Source organism: Nyctereutes procyonoides, unplaced genomic scaffold (assembly GCF_905146905.1).
Source record: "Nyctereutes procyonoides isolate TBG_1078 unplaced genomic scaffold, NYPRO_anot_genome, whole genome shotgun sequence".
NCBI lineage: Eukaryota > Metazoa > Chordata > Mammalia > Carnivora > Canidae > Nyctereutes > Nyctereutes procyonoides.
Window position 1 is genome coordinate 883,038 of NW_026575124.1, and position 19,655 is coordinate 902,692.

A 19,655-nucleotide genomic window follows, 5' to 3' on the forward strand; every position below is an offset into this window, starting at 1 on the left:
ATTTTCTCCTGGTCTGTGCCTTGTCTTTTCATTCTCTTGACAGTGTCTTTTGCAGAGCAGGTAGTTTTAATTTTAATGAAATCCAGCTTATCAATATTCCTTCCATGGATTATGCCTTTGGTGATGCATCTAAAAAGTCATTGCAAAAATCCAAAGTTATCTAGATTTTCTCCTATATTATCTTCTAGGAGTTTTATAGCTAAGTAGTTTACATTTACATCTGTGATCCATTTGGTGTTAATTTTTGTGAAGGATGTAAAGTCTATATCTAGATTATTTTTTTTGCATGTGAATGTCTGGTTGTTCTAGCACCACTGTTGTAAAGACTTTCTTACATCAGTTGTATTGCCTTTGTTCCTTTGTCAAAGATCAGTTGCCTTATATCTGTCAGTCTATTTCTGGGCTTTCCATTCTGTTCTACTGATTTTTTGGTCTATTTTTTTCACCAGGACTACACTGCCTTGAATATTGTAGTTTGATAATTATGTCTTGAATTCATGTAGTGTCAGTTCTTGAGCATTGTTCTCCTTCAGCGTTGTGTTGGTTATTCTGTGTCTTTTCCCTCTCCATATACATTTTAGAACCACTTTGTTGATAACCAAAAATAAGTTGCTGGAATTTTGATTGGGATTGCATTTATTCTGTAGACCAAGTTGGGAGGAACTGACATCCTGACAATATTGAGCCTTCCTATCTGCAAACATAGACTGTCTCTCCATTTATTCAATGCTTTAATTTTTTCCCTCACGGTTTTATAGTTTTAAAGGTCTTATGTATACTTTGTTAGATTTATATATAAGTATTTCATTTTGTAGGATGCTAATATAAATAGTATTGTTTTTCATTTCAAATTCAAAACACTTCTTCATTGTTTTTATATGGGAAAATGACTGACTTTTGTATATTAGCCTTGTATCCTGCAACCTTGCTATAAACACTTAAAAGATCCAGGAGTTTTTAATAACATTAATTTTTTTAAATTTGTTACTGAAATTTGTAAGCTTATAAAAAAATAGAAAAATACAATGGACTCCCAAATACTCATAACTCAGGTCCAATAATTAACAACACATTGCCAATCTTTTTTTGTCAATACTTTGATCCACCCCCAGGGGATTATTTTGTAACAAGTTTCTAACATTATCTCAGAGAAAGAGGGTTTTTTTTTAAGGTTTTATCTATTTATTTGAGAGAGAGCATGAGTTGGGGGGCATCAGCAGAGAGAGAGAGAAGCAGACTCCCCGCTGACCAGGAAGCCCAATGTGGGATTCAATCCCAGGACCCCAAGATCATGACCTGAGCCAAAGGCAGACACTCAACCAACTAAGCCACCCAGGCACCATGAGAAAGAGTTTTTAAGTAGACAAAAAAAGCGCTAATCCTAAAGGAGAAGAGTGAATGTCAATGCATTATTACATTAAAATTAGGAACTTCTGGGATGCCTGGGAGGCTCAGTGGTTGAACATCTGTTTTCAGTTCAGGTCATGATCCTGGGGTCCTAGGATTGAGTCCTGCATCAGGCTCCCTGCAGGGAGCCTGCTTCTCCCTCTGCCTGTGTCTCTGCCTCTTTCTGTGTGTCTCTTATAAATAAATAAATAAATAAATAAAAATAAATAATAAATAAATAAATAAATAAATAAATAAATAAATCTTTTTAAAAAATTTAAGAACTTCTCATCAGAAGGAACAGTTAAGAGAGTTACAAGGAAGTCACAGAATGGGAGAAGAAATTTGTATCATGTTTAAGTGATAGAGAACTATTGCAGATCAATAAGAAAAAGACAATTCTCCCTCCAAAAGCTAGGTTAGAGTAGTCATTGTCAAAAAGAATAACAAAATTTATAAACAAATGAAATGCAAATTAGAACAATGAGATACTACTGCTCTTGCACTGGAATGGCTAAAATTAAAAAGATTAATAATATATTAATGAGTGTGAATATATGAAATAATAAAAACTTTCAAAAGCTGCTATTGGGAGTTTAAATTGGTGCAGCTACTTTGAGAAGCTGTTTGACATATGTACTAGAATTGAAGATAAGCATACCCTATGATTTAGTTTTGTTCTTGAGTATTCAACAGAAATGCATTCCTAGGTACATCAGGAGATTTGTACAAGAATATTCAAAACAACATTATTGGTATTGACCAAAAACTAGAAGCAACCCATTGTCCATCATTTATCTAGCAGACAGCCCAACTGTTCATCATTTGTCCATCAGTTTTCTAGCAGAATAGATAAATAATGAAATACAGTGAAATATTATTCAAGGAAAATAAACAAACTACATCTACTTGCAAAAATATGCATAAATCTTACGAACACAGTGTTGAAACAACCCATGCACCAGAATAAAATACATGCAGAAGAATCATTACTCTCATAGATAAAAGTAAAGCTAAACCATAATATGTAGGTATACCTTCTTCAGTGGTGTCAACTATGAAGAAAAGTTTGGAGAATGGTGCCTTTGGTGAGTGGGGAGAGATACTAAGAGAAGGGGGATATGAGGAAGGCATCTGGGGTACTAGATCTTTCTCATATTCCTCAGTTCTATTTCTTAACCTGAGTAGTAGTATTTGAGTGTTTGTTTTGTGATAAATTATCAAGCTGTGATACATTAATCTGTGTGTACACTATAAATATGCTATATTTCACAATAAAATCATTTTTATTTTTTAAAGATTTATTTTAGCATGAGTATGAGTGGAGAGGGGGCAGATGGAGAGGAGAGAGAATCTCAAGCAGACTCCATGGTAAGCATGGAGCCTGAAGCAGCGCTAGATCCTACAACTCTGAGATCATTACCTGGGCCAGAAACAAGAGTTGGATGCTTAACTACTGAGCCACCCAGCCACCCCCACAATAAAAAAAAAATTTTTTTAAAGATATTTTATTAGGATAGAACGAACTTGGGCAGCCCGGGTGGCTCAGCGGTTTAGCGCTGCCTTCAGCTCAGGGCGTGATCCTAGAGACCTGGGATCAAGTCCTATGTCGGGCTCCCTACATGGAGCCTGCTTCTCCCTCTGCTTGTGTCTCTGCCTGTGTCTCTGCCTCTCTCTCTCTCTCTCTCTCTCTTTGTGTCTCTCATGAATAAATAAAAATTAAAAAAAAAAGGATAGACGAACTTAAACAAGTTTATTATTTAGGTAATTTGTGTCTTCATGTATAACACTTAAAAGCTAGTATCCACCTCATGGTAATTGAATGATTATTTGGAAATAGAAATATTTATAATCAAAGTAGATAACTGATCCATAATTTTTCTAGTTTAAGAAAGAAGAAGCAGACAGATTTAATTCTTACTTGCATGAAGGCTAATGAGTAAAGAGTAACAGATTTTGCAATGCTTTGGTTTTATGAGATGGGTTGGTTTTGTTAGATACAGATCATGCAATTAGGATTGCTTGTTCATTTCTATACTTTGAAGCACAGGGATTGGGATGGGCTGGAAAGGAAAGATTTTTACAGTGCTAGAAGGAACATCCAAAGCAAAAATCTTTTACAATGACAAAAGAATATCTCTCAGATCTAAACAAATTAGTTCTCATACATATGAAATGAATCACAGTGTTTAAAAAAAAAATTATTTCCTTTTCCTTGCTCTCCTTTAGATTCTCAGGAATTCTAGCAGCTGGTCTGTACTGAGCTTAGTAATTGAAGATTTATTTGACTTTTTAAATATCATAGTTCTTAAATGCTTTAATTACATTGACTCATTGGAATTAAGTTTCTTTCCTAAGATAGCTGGTTAGAATTCTTGAGACTATAAAAGACAGGAGTAGGAACTAATTTTTTTTTTAATGGTGCATTCAGTTCACCTAATCCATGTTAAGCCAAGCCCAGAACTATGGCATATACTGTATAACATCCAGGAGTTAACAATCTCATTAAACAGAGAAATTTCATTTAAATCTAAAAATGAGCGTTTGACTTAAGAGAGACAGAAGATAGACCCTTGGTAGCTAAAATTATATTTTTCTTTAGACTTAAGTGAGCAGCTCACACAGGCATTTTATATGACTTGATTCATTTGCAGACTGATTTTCTGGTTTTCTGTTTATCCAGATTCCTTCTCTTTTTTTCTCCTGTTTTTACTGGCTGTCCATGTTTTAACCACATCACAATTTATTATTTTTCTTTAAAGATTTTATTTATTTTAGAGAGAGAGCACGAATGGGAGGGGCAGAGAAAGATGGAGAGAGAGAATCTCAAGGAGACTCCATGCTGAGTATGGAACCTGATGTGGGGCTTGATCCTAGGACGCTGAGACCATGTAAATAGATACCAAAATAATCATCATGTGGCTTCATAATTTTTAAAGTAACTATTTGAATTCGTGTAATCTCTGGAACTACATAAAATATTTTGTGAATAAGGCATTAGCTCAGAGATGATCTAGAATCAGCAAAGGATGTGTGGTGATCTTAGTAATTGAAGATTTGTGTTCTTCCTTTAAAAAAAATCATAGTTCTCAAATGCTTTAATTTGTTTAATTTGCAAAATTGATTTTTTTTTCTGGAAAAGCTAGTAGAATTCTTGAGAATCTCAAGGACAATAAGGAGTAGGAAAGAATTTTTTTAAAGCTATGTGTTTCATTTCATATGTGGGAGAACTAACTCCAAACTAATGGAAGATGGCATTGAGACAGAAGAGATTGGGCATTAAAATCAGTATCATTGCCTCCTGGCTATTCTCAAGAGTACATTACTAAGAAGATTTTTGAAAGGTGGATAAAATTTCCTATCCAGTCACCATTCTTGGAGGAATTTATTATTTGAGCCAGTAAACCTTTTAAACAACAGGACCCCCAAGAATTCTTGGACCTTAAGAAAAAGAAGCTTATTCTGTTACACTTGATGGAAACCTAGGAAAATATATTGGTAAGAGTAAGGTAGGATTCAATTGCTTGTTTGTGTCTTTAATAATAACCCTGACTTTCCAGCAAGCTCTACTTGGAAAAATTAAAACTCATTGTAAAAGTTTGGAAATTTCCCAGTGTAATTGCTTTGTCTTAGAAGAGGCACAACATCCTTCAGAATGTAGTTGAAGCATTCAAAGGAACAAAGAAAAAATTTAATCAGCTGTTAAGACTATATGAAAAATGAAGGAAAACAAAAGTCCGTTTTCTTTCATTGAAGACCCACTTAGCAAATTGGTAATTGAAGTGTGGATTTTTCTGAACATGTAAAACATAGTAGTATCTGAGATGCCTAGGAAGGCCAGTTGATAAGACTGTAAGTCTGTATCCTTGCAGTCTACTGAGAAGATTTTTCTGTTTGGCCATCGGCAACCAAGATGGAAATTTCTTAAATAACTTTTAAAGAACTAAATATAAAAAAGTGTTAGCATTTCAGAAGGCTATAACAGTACTAGACATCTTACAAAATGGCATTTTGACATAGTTTTTCTAAATTTCCCATCTAAGGTTTGTTCCCTTTCCAAGTCTGATTCTTCCTTTTTTTTTTTTTTTAAGATTTTATTTATTTATTCATGAGAGACACACAGAGAGAGAGAGAGAGAGAGAGGCAGAGACACAGACAGAGGAGAAGCAGGCTCCATGCAGGAAGCCCGATGTGGGGCTCAATCCTGAGACTCCAGGATCACGCCCCGGGCCGAAGGCAGGCGCCAAACTGCTGAGCCACCCAGGGATCCCTGACTCTTCATTATTCACATATTTTCTTTATCTTTTATATGTCTTTTTTTTTACAAAAACAGTCATAATTCTTCTAAACTTAGGTGGTAAATTGACAAAAGAGAAAATTGTGACCTAGGGAACTGAAGTTGGTGGCCTCTTCAAAGTTTCAAAGTTGTGAATATACTCTAAGCTTTAGCTAGTCATGTCTATGTCGGTAACTTTATTCGCCTTGCATTCACATTTATATAATATAACCTGTGTCCCATATTTGTCATTAGTGCACATGTAGAAAGTGAAATCTACTTGTCATTTTATTTGTGATTTATATGTGGATTATTCTCAAAACTGTCATGAGAAAAAACAATTTCAAGAGCCTGGTTATTGTCTTTTAGGTGGTTGAGTATTGGCTGTGTTCAGGTTATTTAATTGCTCTTGAGATACATTTCCATAAGAATTGACACTTGGGATCCCTGGGTGGCTCAGTGGTTTGGCGCCTGCCTTTAGCCCAGGGAGCGATCCTGGAGACCTGGGATTGAATCCCACATCGGGCTCCCGGTGCATGGAGCCTGCTTCTCCCTCTGCCTGTGTCTCTGCCTCTCTCTCTCTCTCTCTCTCTGTGACTATCATAAATAAATAAAAATTTTAAAAAAAATTAAAAAAAGAAAGAACTGACACTTAAATAACCTCTTCTCTTGAGTCTACCTTTTAATTTTTAAGAGGAAGTTGATACAGTTTGAGAAAATATGACAAGTGATCGTAGTCATTGTTAGGTTACATCTAGGTTTTCTTACCTGTGGGTTTATTTGCATTTAATTGGAGGATCTTACTCTATGGCCTCTCTTTGACTGTGGTGAAATATGAATAATTTTGTTATCCAGCTTGTTTTATGTTTGTGTAAAGAATAGCAGTGAGTAATAACAAGAATCTGAGAGCTTTAGAAGAAAGGTAATATACCAAGATACTGTTAAAATAATGGCAACTTGAGAACTAGTTAAGTTTGGTGAGCTCAGCATTAAGGATGTATAGCATTAAGCTTTTGTCTCTGTCCTTGATTCTGCTGTAGGTTTCTTATGTGACTTTGGGTAAGAAATGGTACTGTGACTGATTTTCTCATCAGTGTAAAATTGAGTTAAAGTATTCTGGGGGGATTATAATTCCATATTTCTCTTCACTCGTCAGAAGGGATAGCACAGTAATTTGCCATCTATGTTAATGGAAAAACATATAAACTAAAAATCATAAATTTTTAGTTGTTGAATTCAAAGACACAAATTAAGTAGCTCCTATAAGAATCCATGCCTCGTTGTGAGTCCCTGCTGTACTCCTTTCTGCTATAAGCAACCTGGAATTTGGGGGACAGGCTTTTCCAACAAAGTAGATAGCCTGCTCATAATCAGATTGAATTCACTTCAGTGCTTTCAACACACACTTACTGTGTGTTCATAATATTCTGGTAAAAAAAATATATATATATATATTAGTTCTGGTAAACCTTTTTAGGACCCTGAGTAGTAGAACTTTTAATAATCTCCGCCTTATAGTAGTGCTATTGTGGGGGCTATTATATGTATTTAGTACTGTGCAATTTAATAAACTAATGAACAGTTGCTATCCTATTGAGATGGTTATTTATTTTTTACTGGTCTCTTGCACTAGACTATAAAACTCCTTAAGAGACCAGAAAACATAGATGTCTTATTCACTAGTGTATTCTTAATACCTAACTTGGCTCATGGTAGGTGTTTACCAAATATTTATTGCAGGAATTAATTTGGAATCTCAGCAAGGGATCCTTACATTTTAAAATTTACATTAGAGATCCCTGTGTGGCTCAGTGATTTAGTGCCTGCCTTTGGCCCAGTGCGTGATCCTGGAGTCCCGGGATCAAGTCCCATGTCGGGCTCCCTGCCTGGAGCCTGCTTCTTCCTCTGCCTGTGTCTCTGCCTCTCTCTGTGTGTGTGTGTCTCTCACGATAAACAAAATCTTAAAAAAAGTAAAAATAAAAATAAATTTACATTAGAAAAATGCTATTTTCTTAGCATCTTTTATAATCAGAAATTTTTTAAAATTTATTTGTAGTTAAAACTTCTATAAAATTTACCATTTTAGACATTTCTAACTGTACAGTTCACTGGCATTAAGTATAGTCACATTCTGTGTAACTATCACACTATTTGTCTCCACAACTTTTTCACCTTGCCAAATTGAAATTCTAAACAACAACTCACTGTTTCCTCCTTCCCCCAACCCCTATAGCAAAGACCACCCTACTTTCTCTATTAATTTGACAATTCTAGGTACCTCACATGAATAGAATCATATAGTATTTGTCATTTTGTGACTGGCTTATTTTACTTAGCCTAATGTTGTCAAAGTTCATCCATACTGTAGCATTTATTTGTCAGAATTTCCTTCCTTTTTAATGCTGAATAATATTCCATTGTGTGTGTGTGTGTGTGTGTACATTAACATACATTTTCTTTATCTATTAGCCCCTTGATGGACACTTAAGAGTTGTTTCTGTATCCTGGCTATTGTGAATAATGCTGCTGTGAACATAGATATATAAATATTGGTTTAGGTTACTGCTCTCAGTTCTTTTGTGCATATACTCAGAAGTGGAATTGCTTAGTCTTATGATAATTCTGTTTACTTATTTAAGGAACCACCATGTAGCTTCTCACAGCAGCTATACCATTTGACATTCCCAAATGGTCAGTGTATGAGAATTCCAATTTCTTTACATGCTTCTCAACCCTTGTTCTCTTTCTCGCTTTCTCCCTCTCTTTCTTTTGTTGATGATGATTCTGTTAGATATGAATATAATCAGAACTTTTAACCAAATAAATTATAAAACATTCAGTACAGTATGGTCTTCAGGTAAAATTATAAATTAACACATTTAGACTTTTTTTTTTTACATTTAGACTTTCAAAGTTTAAGATACATGTATTAAAAAGATACATATGCAATTCCAAAGAAGGCTTTTTTTTTTTTAGGATTTTATTTATTTATTCACAAGAGACACAAAGAGAGGCAGAGACATAGGCAGAGGGAGAAGCAGGCTCCCTGTGGGGACCCAATGTGGGACTTGAACTCAGGACCCTGGGATCAGGACCTGAGTCAAAGGCAGACGCTCAACCACTGAGCCACCCAGGTGCCCGTCAATTCCAAAGAAGACTTACAGATAGATGGCCATCAGGTACATGAAAAGGTGCAAGGAAATGCAGTTGAAACTACAATGAGATAACACCTCACACCTGTTAGAATGGCTATTATCAAAAAGACAAGAAATAACAAGTGTTGGGTTGTTATTGACAACTGGATTGCTCAGTTAAGCATTTGCCCTCGGCTCAGGTCATGATCACAGGCTCCTGAGATTGAGCCCGTTGTTGGGCTCCCTGCTCAGTGGGGAGTCTGCTTCTCTCTCTCCATCTGCCCTTCCTCATGCTCATGCTGTCTCTCTCAAATAAATAAAATCCTACAAGAAAGAAAAAAGAATAAGTGTTGGCTAGGATGTAGAGAGAGGAAATCCTCACATACTATTAGTGGGAATGTAAATTGGTATAGCCACTGTGGAAGACAGTATGGAAGTTCCTTAAGAAATTAAAATTAGGGAACCCTGGGTGGTGCAGCGGTTTAGCGCCTGCCTTTGGCCCAGGGCGCGATCCTGGACACGCAGGATCGAATCCCACATCGGGCTCCCGGTGCATGGAGCCTGCTTCTCCCTCTGCCTATGTCTCTGCCTCTCTCTCTCATTCTGTGTGACTATCATAAATAAATACAAAAATTTTTTTAAAAAAAAGAAATTAAAATTAGATCTGCATGATCCAGCAATTCTACTTTTGGGTATTTATCCCACAAAAATAAAAACACTAACTTGAAAAGATATATGCATTGCCATGTTTATTGCAGTATCATTTACGATAGCAAGATATCAAAACAACCGTTAAGTGTCCATAGATGGATGGATAAAGAAAATGTGTATACAAACACATACACAATGGAATATTATTCACCATTAAAAACAAAGGAAATTCTGAAACAGTGGAATATCATTTAGTTATAAAAAGAAGGAAATCTTACCATTTGTGACAATATGGTGGACCTTGAGGGCATTATGCCAAGTGAACGTCAGAGAAAGACAAATACCCTATGATCTCACTTACATGTGAAATCTTAAAAAACAAAACAAAACCAAGCATAGAAGATACAGAGAACAGATTGGTGGTTACCAGAGAGGAAAGGGAGTGAAATGGATAAAGGGGTCAAAAAGTAGACTTCTAGTTATTAAAAAAAAAAAAAAAAAGTAAGTCATAGGGATGTAATATACAGAATGGTAGTTCTAGTTAATAATCTGTGTTGCATATTTGCAGGTTGCTAAGAGTGGATCTTAGTTCCTGTTGCAAGAAAAAAATTTTGTAGCTATGTATGTTGACAGATGTTAACTATACTTATTGTAGTGATTATTTCACAGTATGTAAAAATAGCAAACCATTATGTTGTACACCTGAAAATAATACAGTGATTTATATATATTCTATTATACCTCAGTTAAAAAAAAAAACTTGTTCAAGTTTGGTTTGACACATGGTATTATCAAACTCAGATATTTATGTCATCCTCAGTGCCTAAAACAACTTTTGCCTGATTTTTGAAGCCAGCAAAAACAATAACAAAGCCTGCAGTATTTGCAAATATGTCAGTGATTTTGTAAATAACATACTTTACCCAAAATGTTCCTAAATGTGTGCTATTTGAAAGCATTCGAAGAAACTTCTGAGGTGGTTCCTGATAGAGTGAAATAAATGACAAGAAAGTTCAATCTCAAGAATTCCTTGTATCAGGATGCCTTTGTGGCTCAGCAGTTGAGCATCTGCCTTTGGCTCAGGGCATGAGCCCGGATTCCTGGGATCAAGTCCCACATTGGGCTCCCTGCATGGAGCCTGCTTCTCCTCCCTCTGCCTGTGTCTCTGCCTCTCTTTTTGTGTCTCTCGTGAATAAATAATCTTAAAAAAACATAAAAAAAAACCCTCCTTGTATCCTTCATTAGTCTTGGGTGAGAGTAGCATTTAACTGAATTGTTAAAAACTCATTCCTGGGACACCTAGGTGGCTCAGTGGTTTAGTGCCTGCCTTCGGCCGGTTGTGATCCTGGAGTCCCCGGATTGAGTCCCACATCAGGCTCCCTGCATGGAGCCTGCTTCTCTCTCTGCCTGGGTCTCTGCCTGTCTCTCATGAATACTTAAATAAAATCTTAAAAAAAAATAAAAATAAAAACTTATTTCCTGCAGAGTATACATGCTCTTCTATCATAGGCTTGATATCAAAAGTTGAGATCCTGCCTGATTTCCTACCAGTGGAATTAAGTAAATCTTAGGTTTCCTTTGCATGAAAAAATAAGAAAATTGTTAAATTACTAAATATTGTTGATGGGAATTAAAAATGACTTTGTCTGTAATGCTGAGAGGCACTTAAGTACCAGTCCATTGAAGCGTGGTTTTGAATGTACTTGAGTTGTTGGCTTAAGCTAAAAGAGGCGATATTAGCTGGTGAGTAGGCAAGTTGAAATGTTGAATTATTGCTTTCCTTTTGTGTGAACTTATGATTTAGAATATAGATATGAAACTGGCATTTGTGCCAATTTCGGGAGGCCGACCTGTATGCACTGCCTCAGTGGTTCTCTTGCTCTCAGGCTTCTAGTTGGGTTTGGCCATTAGGCACACAGCATAGGCAGGAGACCAGAGCCAGGGAGGACAGCGAAGGTAGTGGTTTCATTTCCCAATCTTTCCCTGAGGGAGGTTACCTGTGGGCTTACCTTGTCCTTTGACCAAAAGTCATAGCTATGGTCTTGTGGCCCTCTCAATACCAGATTAAACAGAGATGAAAGAGCCTTGTGTCTCTAGGATCCAGGAATTGTTTTCTGCTTACACTTCTTATGAACCTCAGAGTAGCAGGATACATTGCTTATTAGTGGAGGGTACTGCACTATATCTTTTGATTTCTGTACTCCTTACTAGCAACCTTTGAAAACAGTCCCTTTATTAAACCCTCCTTAGATTGCCCAATTTGAGTGCACCATTTGTTTCCTGCTGGGATCCTGACTGCTTTATGTATTTTTAATCATCCTAACTGGTATGTGTGTATGCCAGATAAACCTTAATATTATTTATGCTAATTGGGGGGGGGCAATAGCTGAAGGTGTTTACAGGACTAACCTTTGTTTTACTTGTACTTTGTCTAATCTAATGTGTTGTTAAAGGGGAAAAAATGTTAGATGATGTGTTAAAAGCTAGTAATACTAATGCTTTATTTAAATATCCCAAAATAAATACCCCAAAATGCTGTTTTGCTTCCACTTTAAAAGAGGTTGATAAAAAAAAAGAGGTTGATAGTTTGATTCTTTAATAAGATTATTGGCATCCTTTGTATCATCTCATTGCTCATTAGCTTGTCTTTGAGGGAGAGTACTTATAACATCCAAATTAAATCATTTGTAGCCTATAGCAATTAAGTCGGTTGCTGGGTAGTATTTTGACTATATAGGATCTTCAAAATTGTGTCTTTTCTTAGTTAATAAAGATAATTGAAAGTTAACCATATTATGTAGTCATCTGGAAAACTCAGACTTAAATACTGAGTTTTTCTTAAGTATAACCTAATTTTTAATTTAGATAACAGTCTAAAACTGCCAGTATTATAGAGGTTAAATATAAATTAATTCATGGTTTTATTGGCAATTGGCAAGCATCGTTTCTCTTGGAATGACATTGACTCTATTCATACCCTCTTTTCCACTTTTAATACCAAAATGCTCTTAACATTCTACCTTATGAATTACTAGTCTTCTATAGGATCTAGGAAGGATTTGAAAACCCAGGATTAAGCTGTAAGACTCTTTATTATTTTTTTAATTTAAGTATAGTTGACACACAATGTTATGTTAGTTTCAGGTGTATATCATTGTGATTTGACAACTGTATACATTATGTTATGCTCACCACATGTATGGCTGCCATCTGTCACCAAGCAATATTACAATACCATTGACTATATTCCTGGTGCTGTACTTTTTATCCCTGAAAAGAGGCTTTAATTAAAACACATCTATTATAATAGCAAAAGAATTTGGAAAGTGTACTAGAATATTACTGTATTTTTTATATCCCTATCTTATTCTATGCTAGCTGCTATAACAGACTGAGTAGTTTATAAACAACAGAAATTTATTTCTCACAGTTTGGAAGCCTCGAAGTCTACGATCAGAGTGCTAGCATAGTTGGGTGAGGGCCCTCTTTTGGGTTACAGACTGCTTCTCATTTGTCCTCTTAGGATGGCAGAGGGCGGAGAGCTCTGTGGGGTCTCTCTTATAAGAGCACTAATCCCATCATGAGGACTGCAGTCTCATGACCTATTCACCTCTTAAAAGTTCCACCTGCTAATACGATTATATAACCATAACACTTAAGGATTTCAACATATGAATTTAGGGACTCCTGGGTGGCTCAACCGTTGAGCAGCTGCCTTCTGCTCAAAGCATGATTCCAGGATCCAGGATCGAGTCCCACATCGGGCTCCCTGCAAGGCGCCTGCTTCTCCCTCTATGTCTTTGCCTCTCTCTGTGTCTCTCATGAATAAATAAATCTTTTTTAAAAAACATGAATTTAGTGGTGGTGTGGGAGGTGGGCACACAAATATTTAAACATAGCGACCTCTTTCCTCAAAATTTGTTCTTTTACTTGCTTTGTTGAAATTCTAACCCCCAAGTATGGTATATTCTCAAGTATGGTGTATGGATCAGCATTGTTGATATACCACTAGAGAATACAAATCTCAGGCCATAAGCCAAATTACTAAATCAGAACCTGCATTTTAACCTAAGATTCCCCAGATGATAAATATCCACATCAGAATTTGAGAAGCACTCTGTTTCCTGCCATCACATCTCATTAAATTAAAACAAAGCTATCAAGTGTTAGAGCTGAAGTAGTTTATTGATTACATAGTCACAGGTAAATTTGCAGATAACCTTTCTTTATAAGCATAAGAAAGCCAAACTCTTCTATAATCAATCGCTTTGCAGTGAGTTTTCCCATATTGTGCTGATAGTGTAAGCTCAGATACATTGCTTTGTCAAGCATTATGTTGGGGATGCAAACATGAATGTATTCAGGGATTTTGATAGCCGTAAGAACGTGTGTGGTACAGTCTAGAAAATGGAAATTAGTTTTATGTGTTATTATTAATGGTACAGAAGCTTTCATATTCACGTTTTCAGATTCATTAATGTTAAATTTTACCTCAGGGAGCTATTTCCTTGCAACATTTTTAAAGAGCCTTTTAAATTAGGATAGTTAACAAAGATATCAAGGATTACTGGACAGTCTAATATAGTTGATGTAATTAGTGTCTTTCTGTAGTTCTTGATGGTTTCTGTTAAAATCAAATTTTTCATTTTAAATGTAGTTCTCAGTTATATATAGAGTGAAATGTACAAAATAGCAACTAAGTTGTTAACTGTATGAGAGGAAAGCTGCTGGTATGGTCCTTCCATTTGGGAGATGGATCACATGTTAGTTTTGGATTGTGTTGGACATATTTTTTTCCTTCTTCTTGCAGATACATCAGGATTCATTTTTGACTTGCAGTCCAATACTGTATTGGCCCAGGGAGGAGCTTTTGAGAACATGAAAGAGAAGGTATGACTACTTACTGTGGATAGTAAGCTTGAATGTCACAGTAAAATTTTATTTATTTATTTATTTACTTATTTATTTATTTAGTCACAGTAAAATTTATTTTTATTTTTTTTTCACAGTAAAATTTAGATGCTAATTCAATCAGCAGCTACACAGACTCATTAAGAAAGTGAAATATGATTTTGTTTGCATAACAAATATCATAAGTATTAGTTAATATTATAACAAATAATACATATATGGCTAGTGTGTATCTCATTTGGCAACATTCTTTAAGGAATAATCTGAGTAGGATCTTTCTATTCATTTGGAGAGTTCAGACAAGCCAAGAAAAGATCTTCCAAGTAACATTTCTGTGGAAGAAAACCAGGTGTTTTTAGTTATATAACTCTTAATGAGTTTTATTGAGAAAAATGTAAAAGCTTTATGTGCTTTCTCTTATTAAGAAAAGTATATTGTTGATTATGGAGTCACAGATATACTATATAGGTTGAATAATGTAAGCACTTTCACATTTTAAGTTACCAGAATCTTACTTTTATCCCTGAATCTGTAAGTTTTGTCTAAAGTCCATTTTATAGGGATCCCTGGGTGGCGCAGCGGTTTGGCGCCTGCCTTTGGCCCAGGGCGCGATCCTGGAGACCCGGGATCGAATCCCACGTTGGGCTCCCAGTGCATGGAGCCTGCTTTGCTTCTCCCTCTGCCTATGTCTTTGCCTCTCTCTCTCTCTCTCTGTGTGTGACTATCATAAATAAATAAAAATTAAAAAAAAAATAAAGTCCATTTTGTAGTGATCGGTACTAAGTTTTAGGCTCATCTCAAAAATGTATATTATAAAATAGCCCTCTATGGATTATACATTATATATTTTCCCACTTTGTATGGTTTTAAACCTTGACATTGTTCAGGTAAGCCTGAGACGAAAAAAAGGGTAGAATGATATAAAAGCAAGTGTACTAAAGAAAACTTAGGTTCTAATACAGACTGGGCATATTACTTTGACAAGATACTTCTCTTCATATATAAAAGTACTTCCTTTTCAAGCAGTTTGGCTGACTAAAGAACCTGAAAACATTCCTGGTATAAAATATCTAAAATATATAGAATGAAAAATAATATATGTCATTTAAAATGCATATCATAACAAAAAAGTAAAGGATATCCCTAGGGACCAAAAGTATTAGAGGGTACTAAAAACCAGAGTGGATACACCTGAGCTAGGTAACTGATGTGTTTTGCCAGTCTTAATAAAAATTGAGTTTTACCACACAGGGCTGTTGAAGCCCAAGGCTTGTCCTGAGTTAGGGCTAAAAGTATTTCACCTTCAGAGAGAGAGTGAACTAGAACAAATCTTCCCACTGGCTTCTGAACATGGTATTACTCTGTACATCAAAAGACAAAAAGAATTGCAAATAAATCTTTAATTGTATTAAATGTTTTATCATTGGTAATATTGTAGTATATTAATATTTTTTAATATTACAGAATAAAGCAAATTAGTACAAACTTTCAGTGTACAGAAAAGAGATACGTGTTTAAAATTATATAAGAAAAAGTCTTGGGACGCCTGGGTGGCTCAGCAGTTGAGCATCTACCTTCGGCTCAAGGCGTGATCCTGGGATCCAGGATCAAGTCCCACTTCAGGCTCCTTGCAGGTAGCCTGCTTTTCCCTCTGCCTGTGTCTCTGCCTCTCTCTGTCTCTCTCATGAATAAATAAATAAAATCTTAAAAAGTATTTTAATATTAAATTTGAATTAGAGATGTTATTATGAACTCATGTTGTAAAAAACAAAATCTCCTAGCTCTATCCACTGGAAAAAAAACCCCTAGAAATAATGACTGCCCAGAAACAAATACACACAGCTTTTAGATCTTGGTTTCTAACTATTACTCCCTACCAAAAAAAAAGCCAGGTCTTCTTCACATTGTGCAGTGAGACAAGAAATGAAAATTGTAAGGATTGAGGCACCTCAATCAGTTATGTGTCTGCCTTCGGCTCAGGTTATGGTCCTGGGATTAAGCTCAACATTGGGTGCCCTGCTCAGTGGGCAGTCTCCTTCTCCTTTTCCCTCTGTGTGTTCTCTTTCTCTCTCAAATTAATAAATCTTTTTTAAAAAATTGTATGATTGGAAAGGAAGAAAAAAACTTATTTATAGACATTACAATTATTTTCTATCTACATAGAAAAACTGGGAAAGCAAGAAATTGTAAGAATTCATCAAGGTTGCTGGATATTAAATTGATATACAAAAGTGAAAATAATATATGCAATTTTTCTCAAATCTCCCAGAACGGATGTGGGTGAGAGGAGAATGGGTGAAATAGTTAAAAGGTATTAAGAGTATACCTAGGGGATCCCTGGGTGGCTCAGCGGTTTGGCGCCTGCCTTTGGTCCAAGGCATGATCCTGGAGTCCTGGGATCGAGTCCCATGTCAGGCTCCCTGCATGAAGCCTGCTTCTCCCTCTGCCTGTGTCTCTGCCTCTCTCTCTCTCTCTCTCTCTCTCTCTATCATGAATAAATAAAATCTTTAAAAAAAAAAAGTATACCTATCTACGGATGCCTGGGTTGCTCAGTGGTTGAGCATTGAGCATCTTCCTTTGGCTCAAGTTGTGATCCCAGATCTTTTAGACTGAGTCTCTCATCAGGCTCCCTGTGGGAAGCTGCATCCCTCTGCCTGTGTCTCTGCCTTTTCTTTGTGTCTCTCATGAATAAATAAATAAATAAAAATCTTTAAGAAAAAAAAAAAGTACACCTATCTTGATGAGCACTAAAAAATGTGTAGAGTTCTTGAGTCGCTATATTATACACCTAAAATTAAAATTAACATTATATGCTTAAAAAAAAACCCTTAGAAATAAATCTGGCAAAATTGGTATATTTTTTTTTTAAAGATTTTTAAATTTTATTTTAGAGGGAGAGAGCGTGCATGAGCAGAGGGAAGGGCATAGGGAGAGGAAGAGAGAGACTCTCCAGCAGACTCCCTGCTAGGCATGGAGCCTGCTGGGGGGCTAGATCCCATGACCTGAGGCCATGACCCCATCTGAAATCAAGAGTCCTCCAGGCGCTCCTTGGCATATCTATTATAAAGAGCAGTTTGATGTTATATAATGCATTTATAAATGCCCTAATATTTGCGAATTCTAGTCGCTATACACAATAGAGACATTCTCTTACTGTTCAAGGAAGATGTGATTTTTATTTTCTTTTTTAATTGCTTATAGTGTGGTGAACATTGTTTTAGGCACTGAAAATTCAGCAGCAAATAAGCATAGAAATATTCATTCCAGCATTTTTCATAATAGCCAAACATTGGAAACAATATAAGTGGCCATCAACAGGAGAATGAGTAAATTGGCTATATTCATACAATGGAAATGCTGTGTAGCAGTTAAAATAAATAAGATATGCATTTATCAACACACAAAAAAATCTAAAAAAATGATGTTATGTGAAAAAAGCAAATTGAATATAGATATGTATGATATGATATTTATGTAAGGCAAGACAATAGTTATATTACCAGTGGATATATACATATATCATAAAAGTGCAAAAACATCTATCAGGATAATACCAAGTTCAAGGCAGAAGTCTCTGAAGAGGAAGGAGATGGGGATTCATGAGGACTTCAAGGGGACTTCATTGCCATCTGTTGTGTTAAACTGACTATCATATAGTGAGTGTTCATCATGTTTTGTGTGCCTGAAACAGTTTATAATAAATTATCTTTATAGTGTTATACAATTAAATGTTATGAAGTAAAAAAATTTTAAGTAAAAAATGTCTTGAAAAATACTGAAAAATATAAGTTGTTACTGTTGGTGGTTCATTAAACTTTCTACCTTTCTCCATAGTAGGCTAAGATGAGGAAATATTGATATTAAATTAATACCAATACCTAATTAAACCACATTTTCTTGGAATAAAATCTAGCACAGACCTTCTATTTCTAGAAATGTTCTGCTTTTCCAAATTTTGAAATTAATTTTTAATGTACTGTTATCACTTGTCTATTAATCATTCCCAGTGAGGAAATTGTATGTACTCTCCCTGACATTAAAGAGTGATACATATCATTTTTTCCATTACTCTCCGTAATAGGCATCAGTTGCCAACTGACGAACTGATGCTATAATTCAATGACTGTCATCTTTTCCAGATAAATGCAGTGCGTGCAATAGTTCCCAATAAGAGCAATAATGAAATCATCCTGGTTTTGCAGCACTTTGATAATTGTGTGGACAAAACAGTACAAGCATTCATGGAAGGTAATCCTAGTTTGTTTTTTTTAATAAGTTTGTTCAAATAGGGATCCCTGGGTGGCGCAGTGGTTTGCCTGCCTTTGGCCCAGGGCGTGATCCTGGAGACCCGGGATCGAATCCCACGTTGGGCTCCCGGTGCATGGAGCCTGCTTCTCCCTCTGCCTATGTCTCTGCATCTCTCTCTCTCTGTGTGTGTGACTATCATTAAAAAAAAAAAAAAAAGTTTGTTCAAATAGAAGTTGCTTCAGACTTCTATAACATTCATTCAGCAATTCAGTGTTTTATAGATGATATAGCAGACCCGGTGATAACATGGCATTTTTCTTTAAAGATAACCTCTTTCAACCCTACAAGTAATTCATTCATAAGCTGTATGATATCGTAGAATAAGACACAAACTGAGAAAACTCATAATTTTATTCAAAATGCTATCTATTGGTTTTAAGAACAAATTGTGTGGCTAGTGGAATAAGGGAGTTTATTGGAATTGGGTTGAATAAGAATTTAAGAAACTCTTAGTGACAAAGCAGTGATCCAGTGGCCCAGCAATAGATAACAAAATCAGGGATTCCGCATTCTCTCCCAGGCCCCTGTACCATTTAGTTTGGTTCCTGTAAGTGACTCAAATATATGGGTGTGAGTTTCCTTACCTAACATAGAAGAATGATGTGTTTAGTCAGGCTTTCAGTATAGAGTTGAGAAGTGTTTTATAAACTTCTTTCCACATAACTTGTTTGAGAAAAACTTTGCCTGAAGCTATTGCTTCGTTGAACAGCAACGTCAGATAGGTCTTCTGTTTCTATTCTTCTGCATTTGTCAGTGTATAATAAACAGAGTCAAATACTGTAAGGTTTTTATCATCATCTATTTTCTTTATAATGTTAGTATTTGAGCCAAGGGTAGTGTATAGCTGTCTCTGAAACAATATAGCCAAGGTGATATGTGGTCTTCTAGATGGGAGGGGATGGCATATTTGGGCTGAAACCAGTTATCTTTGTATTTGGTCTAAACTATATAAATAAAAAAAATCTTCAAAATGATCAGGCTTACATTGC

General features: G+C 35.7%; 1 protein-coding gene across 2 annotated transcripts in view; it reads left to right on the forward strand.

Annotated features, from left to right (window-relative positions):
• SPATS2 (spermatogenesis associated serine rich 2) overlaps nucleotides 1–19,655 on the forward strand; it is a 148,454-nt gene that overhangs the window by 96,425 nt on the left and 32,374 nt on the right. For both annotated transcript variants that reach the window (XM_055337188.1, XM_055337187.1), the window contains 2 exons: nucleotides 14,258–14,337; nucleotides 18,498–18,606. In XM_055337188.1, coding sequence (XP_055193163.1) covers nucleotides 14,258–14,337; nucleotides 18,498–18,606 — 189 coding nt within the window. The remainder of the gene's footprint in view (nucleotides 1–14,257; nucleotides 14,338–18,497; nucleotides 18,607–19,655) is intronic.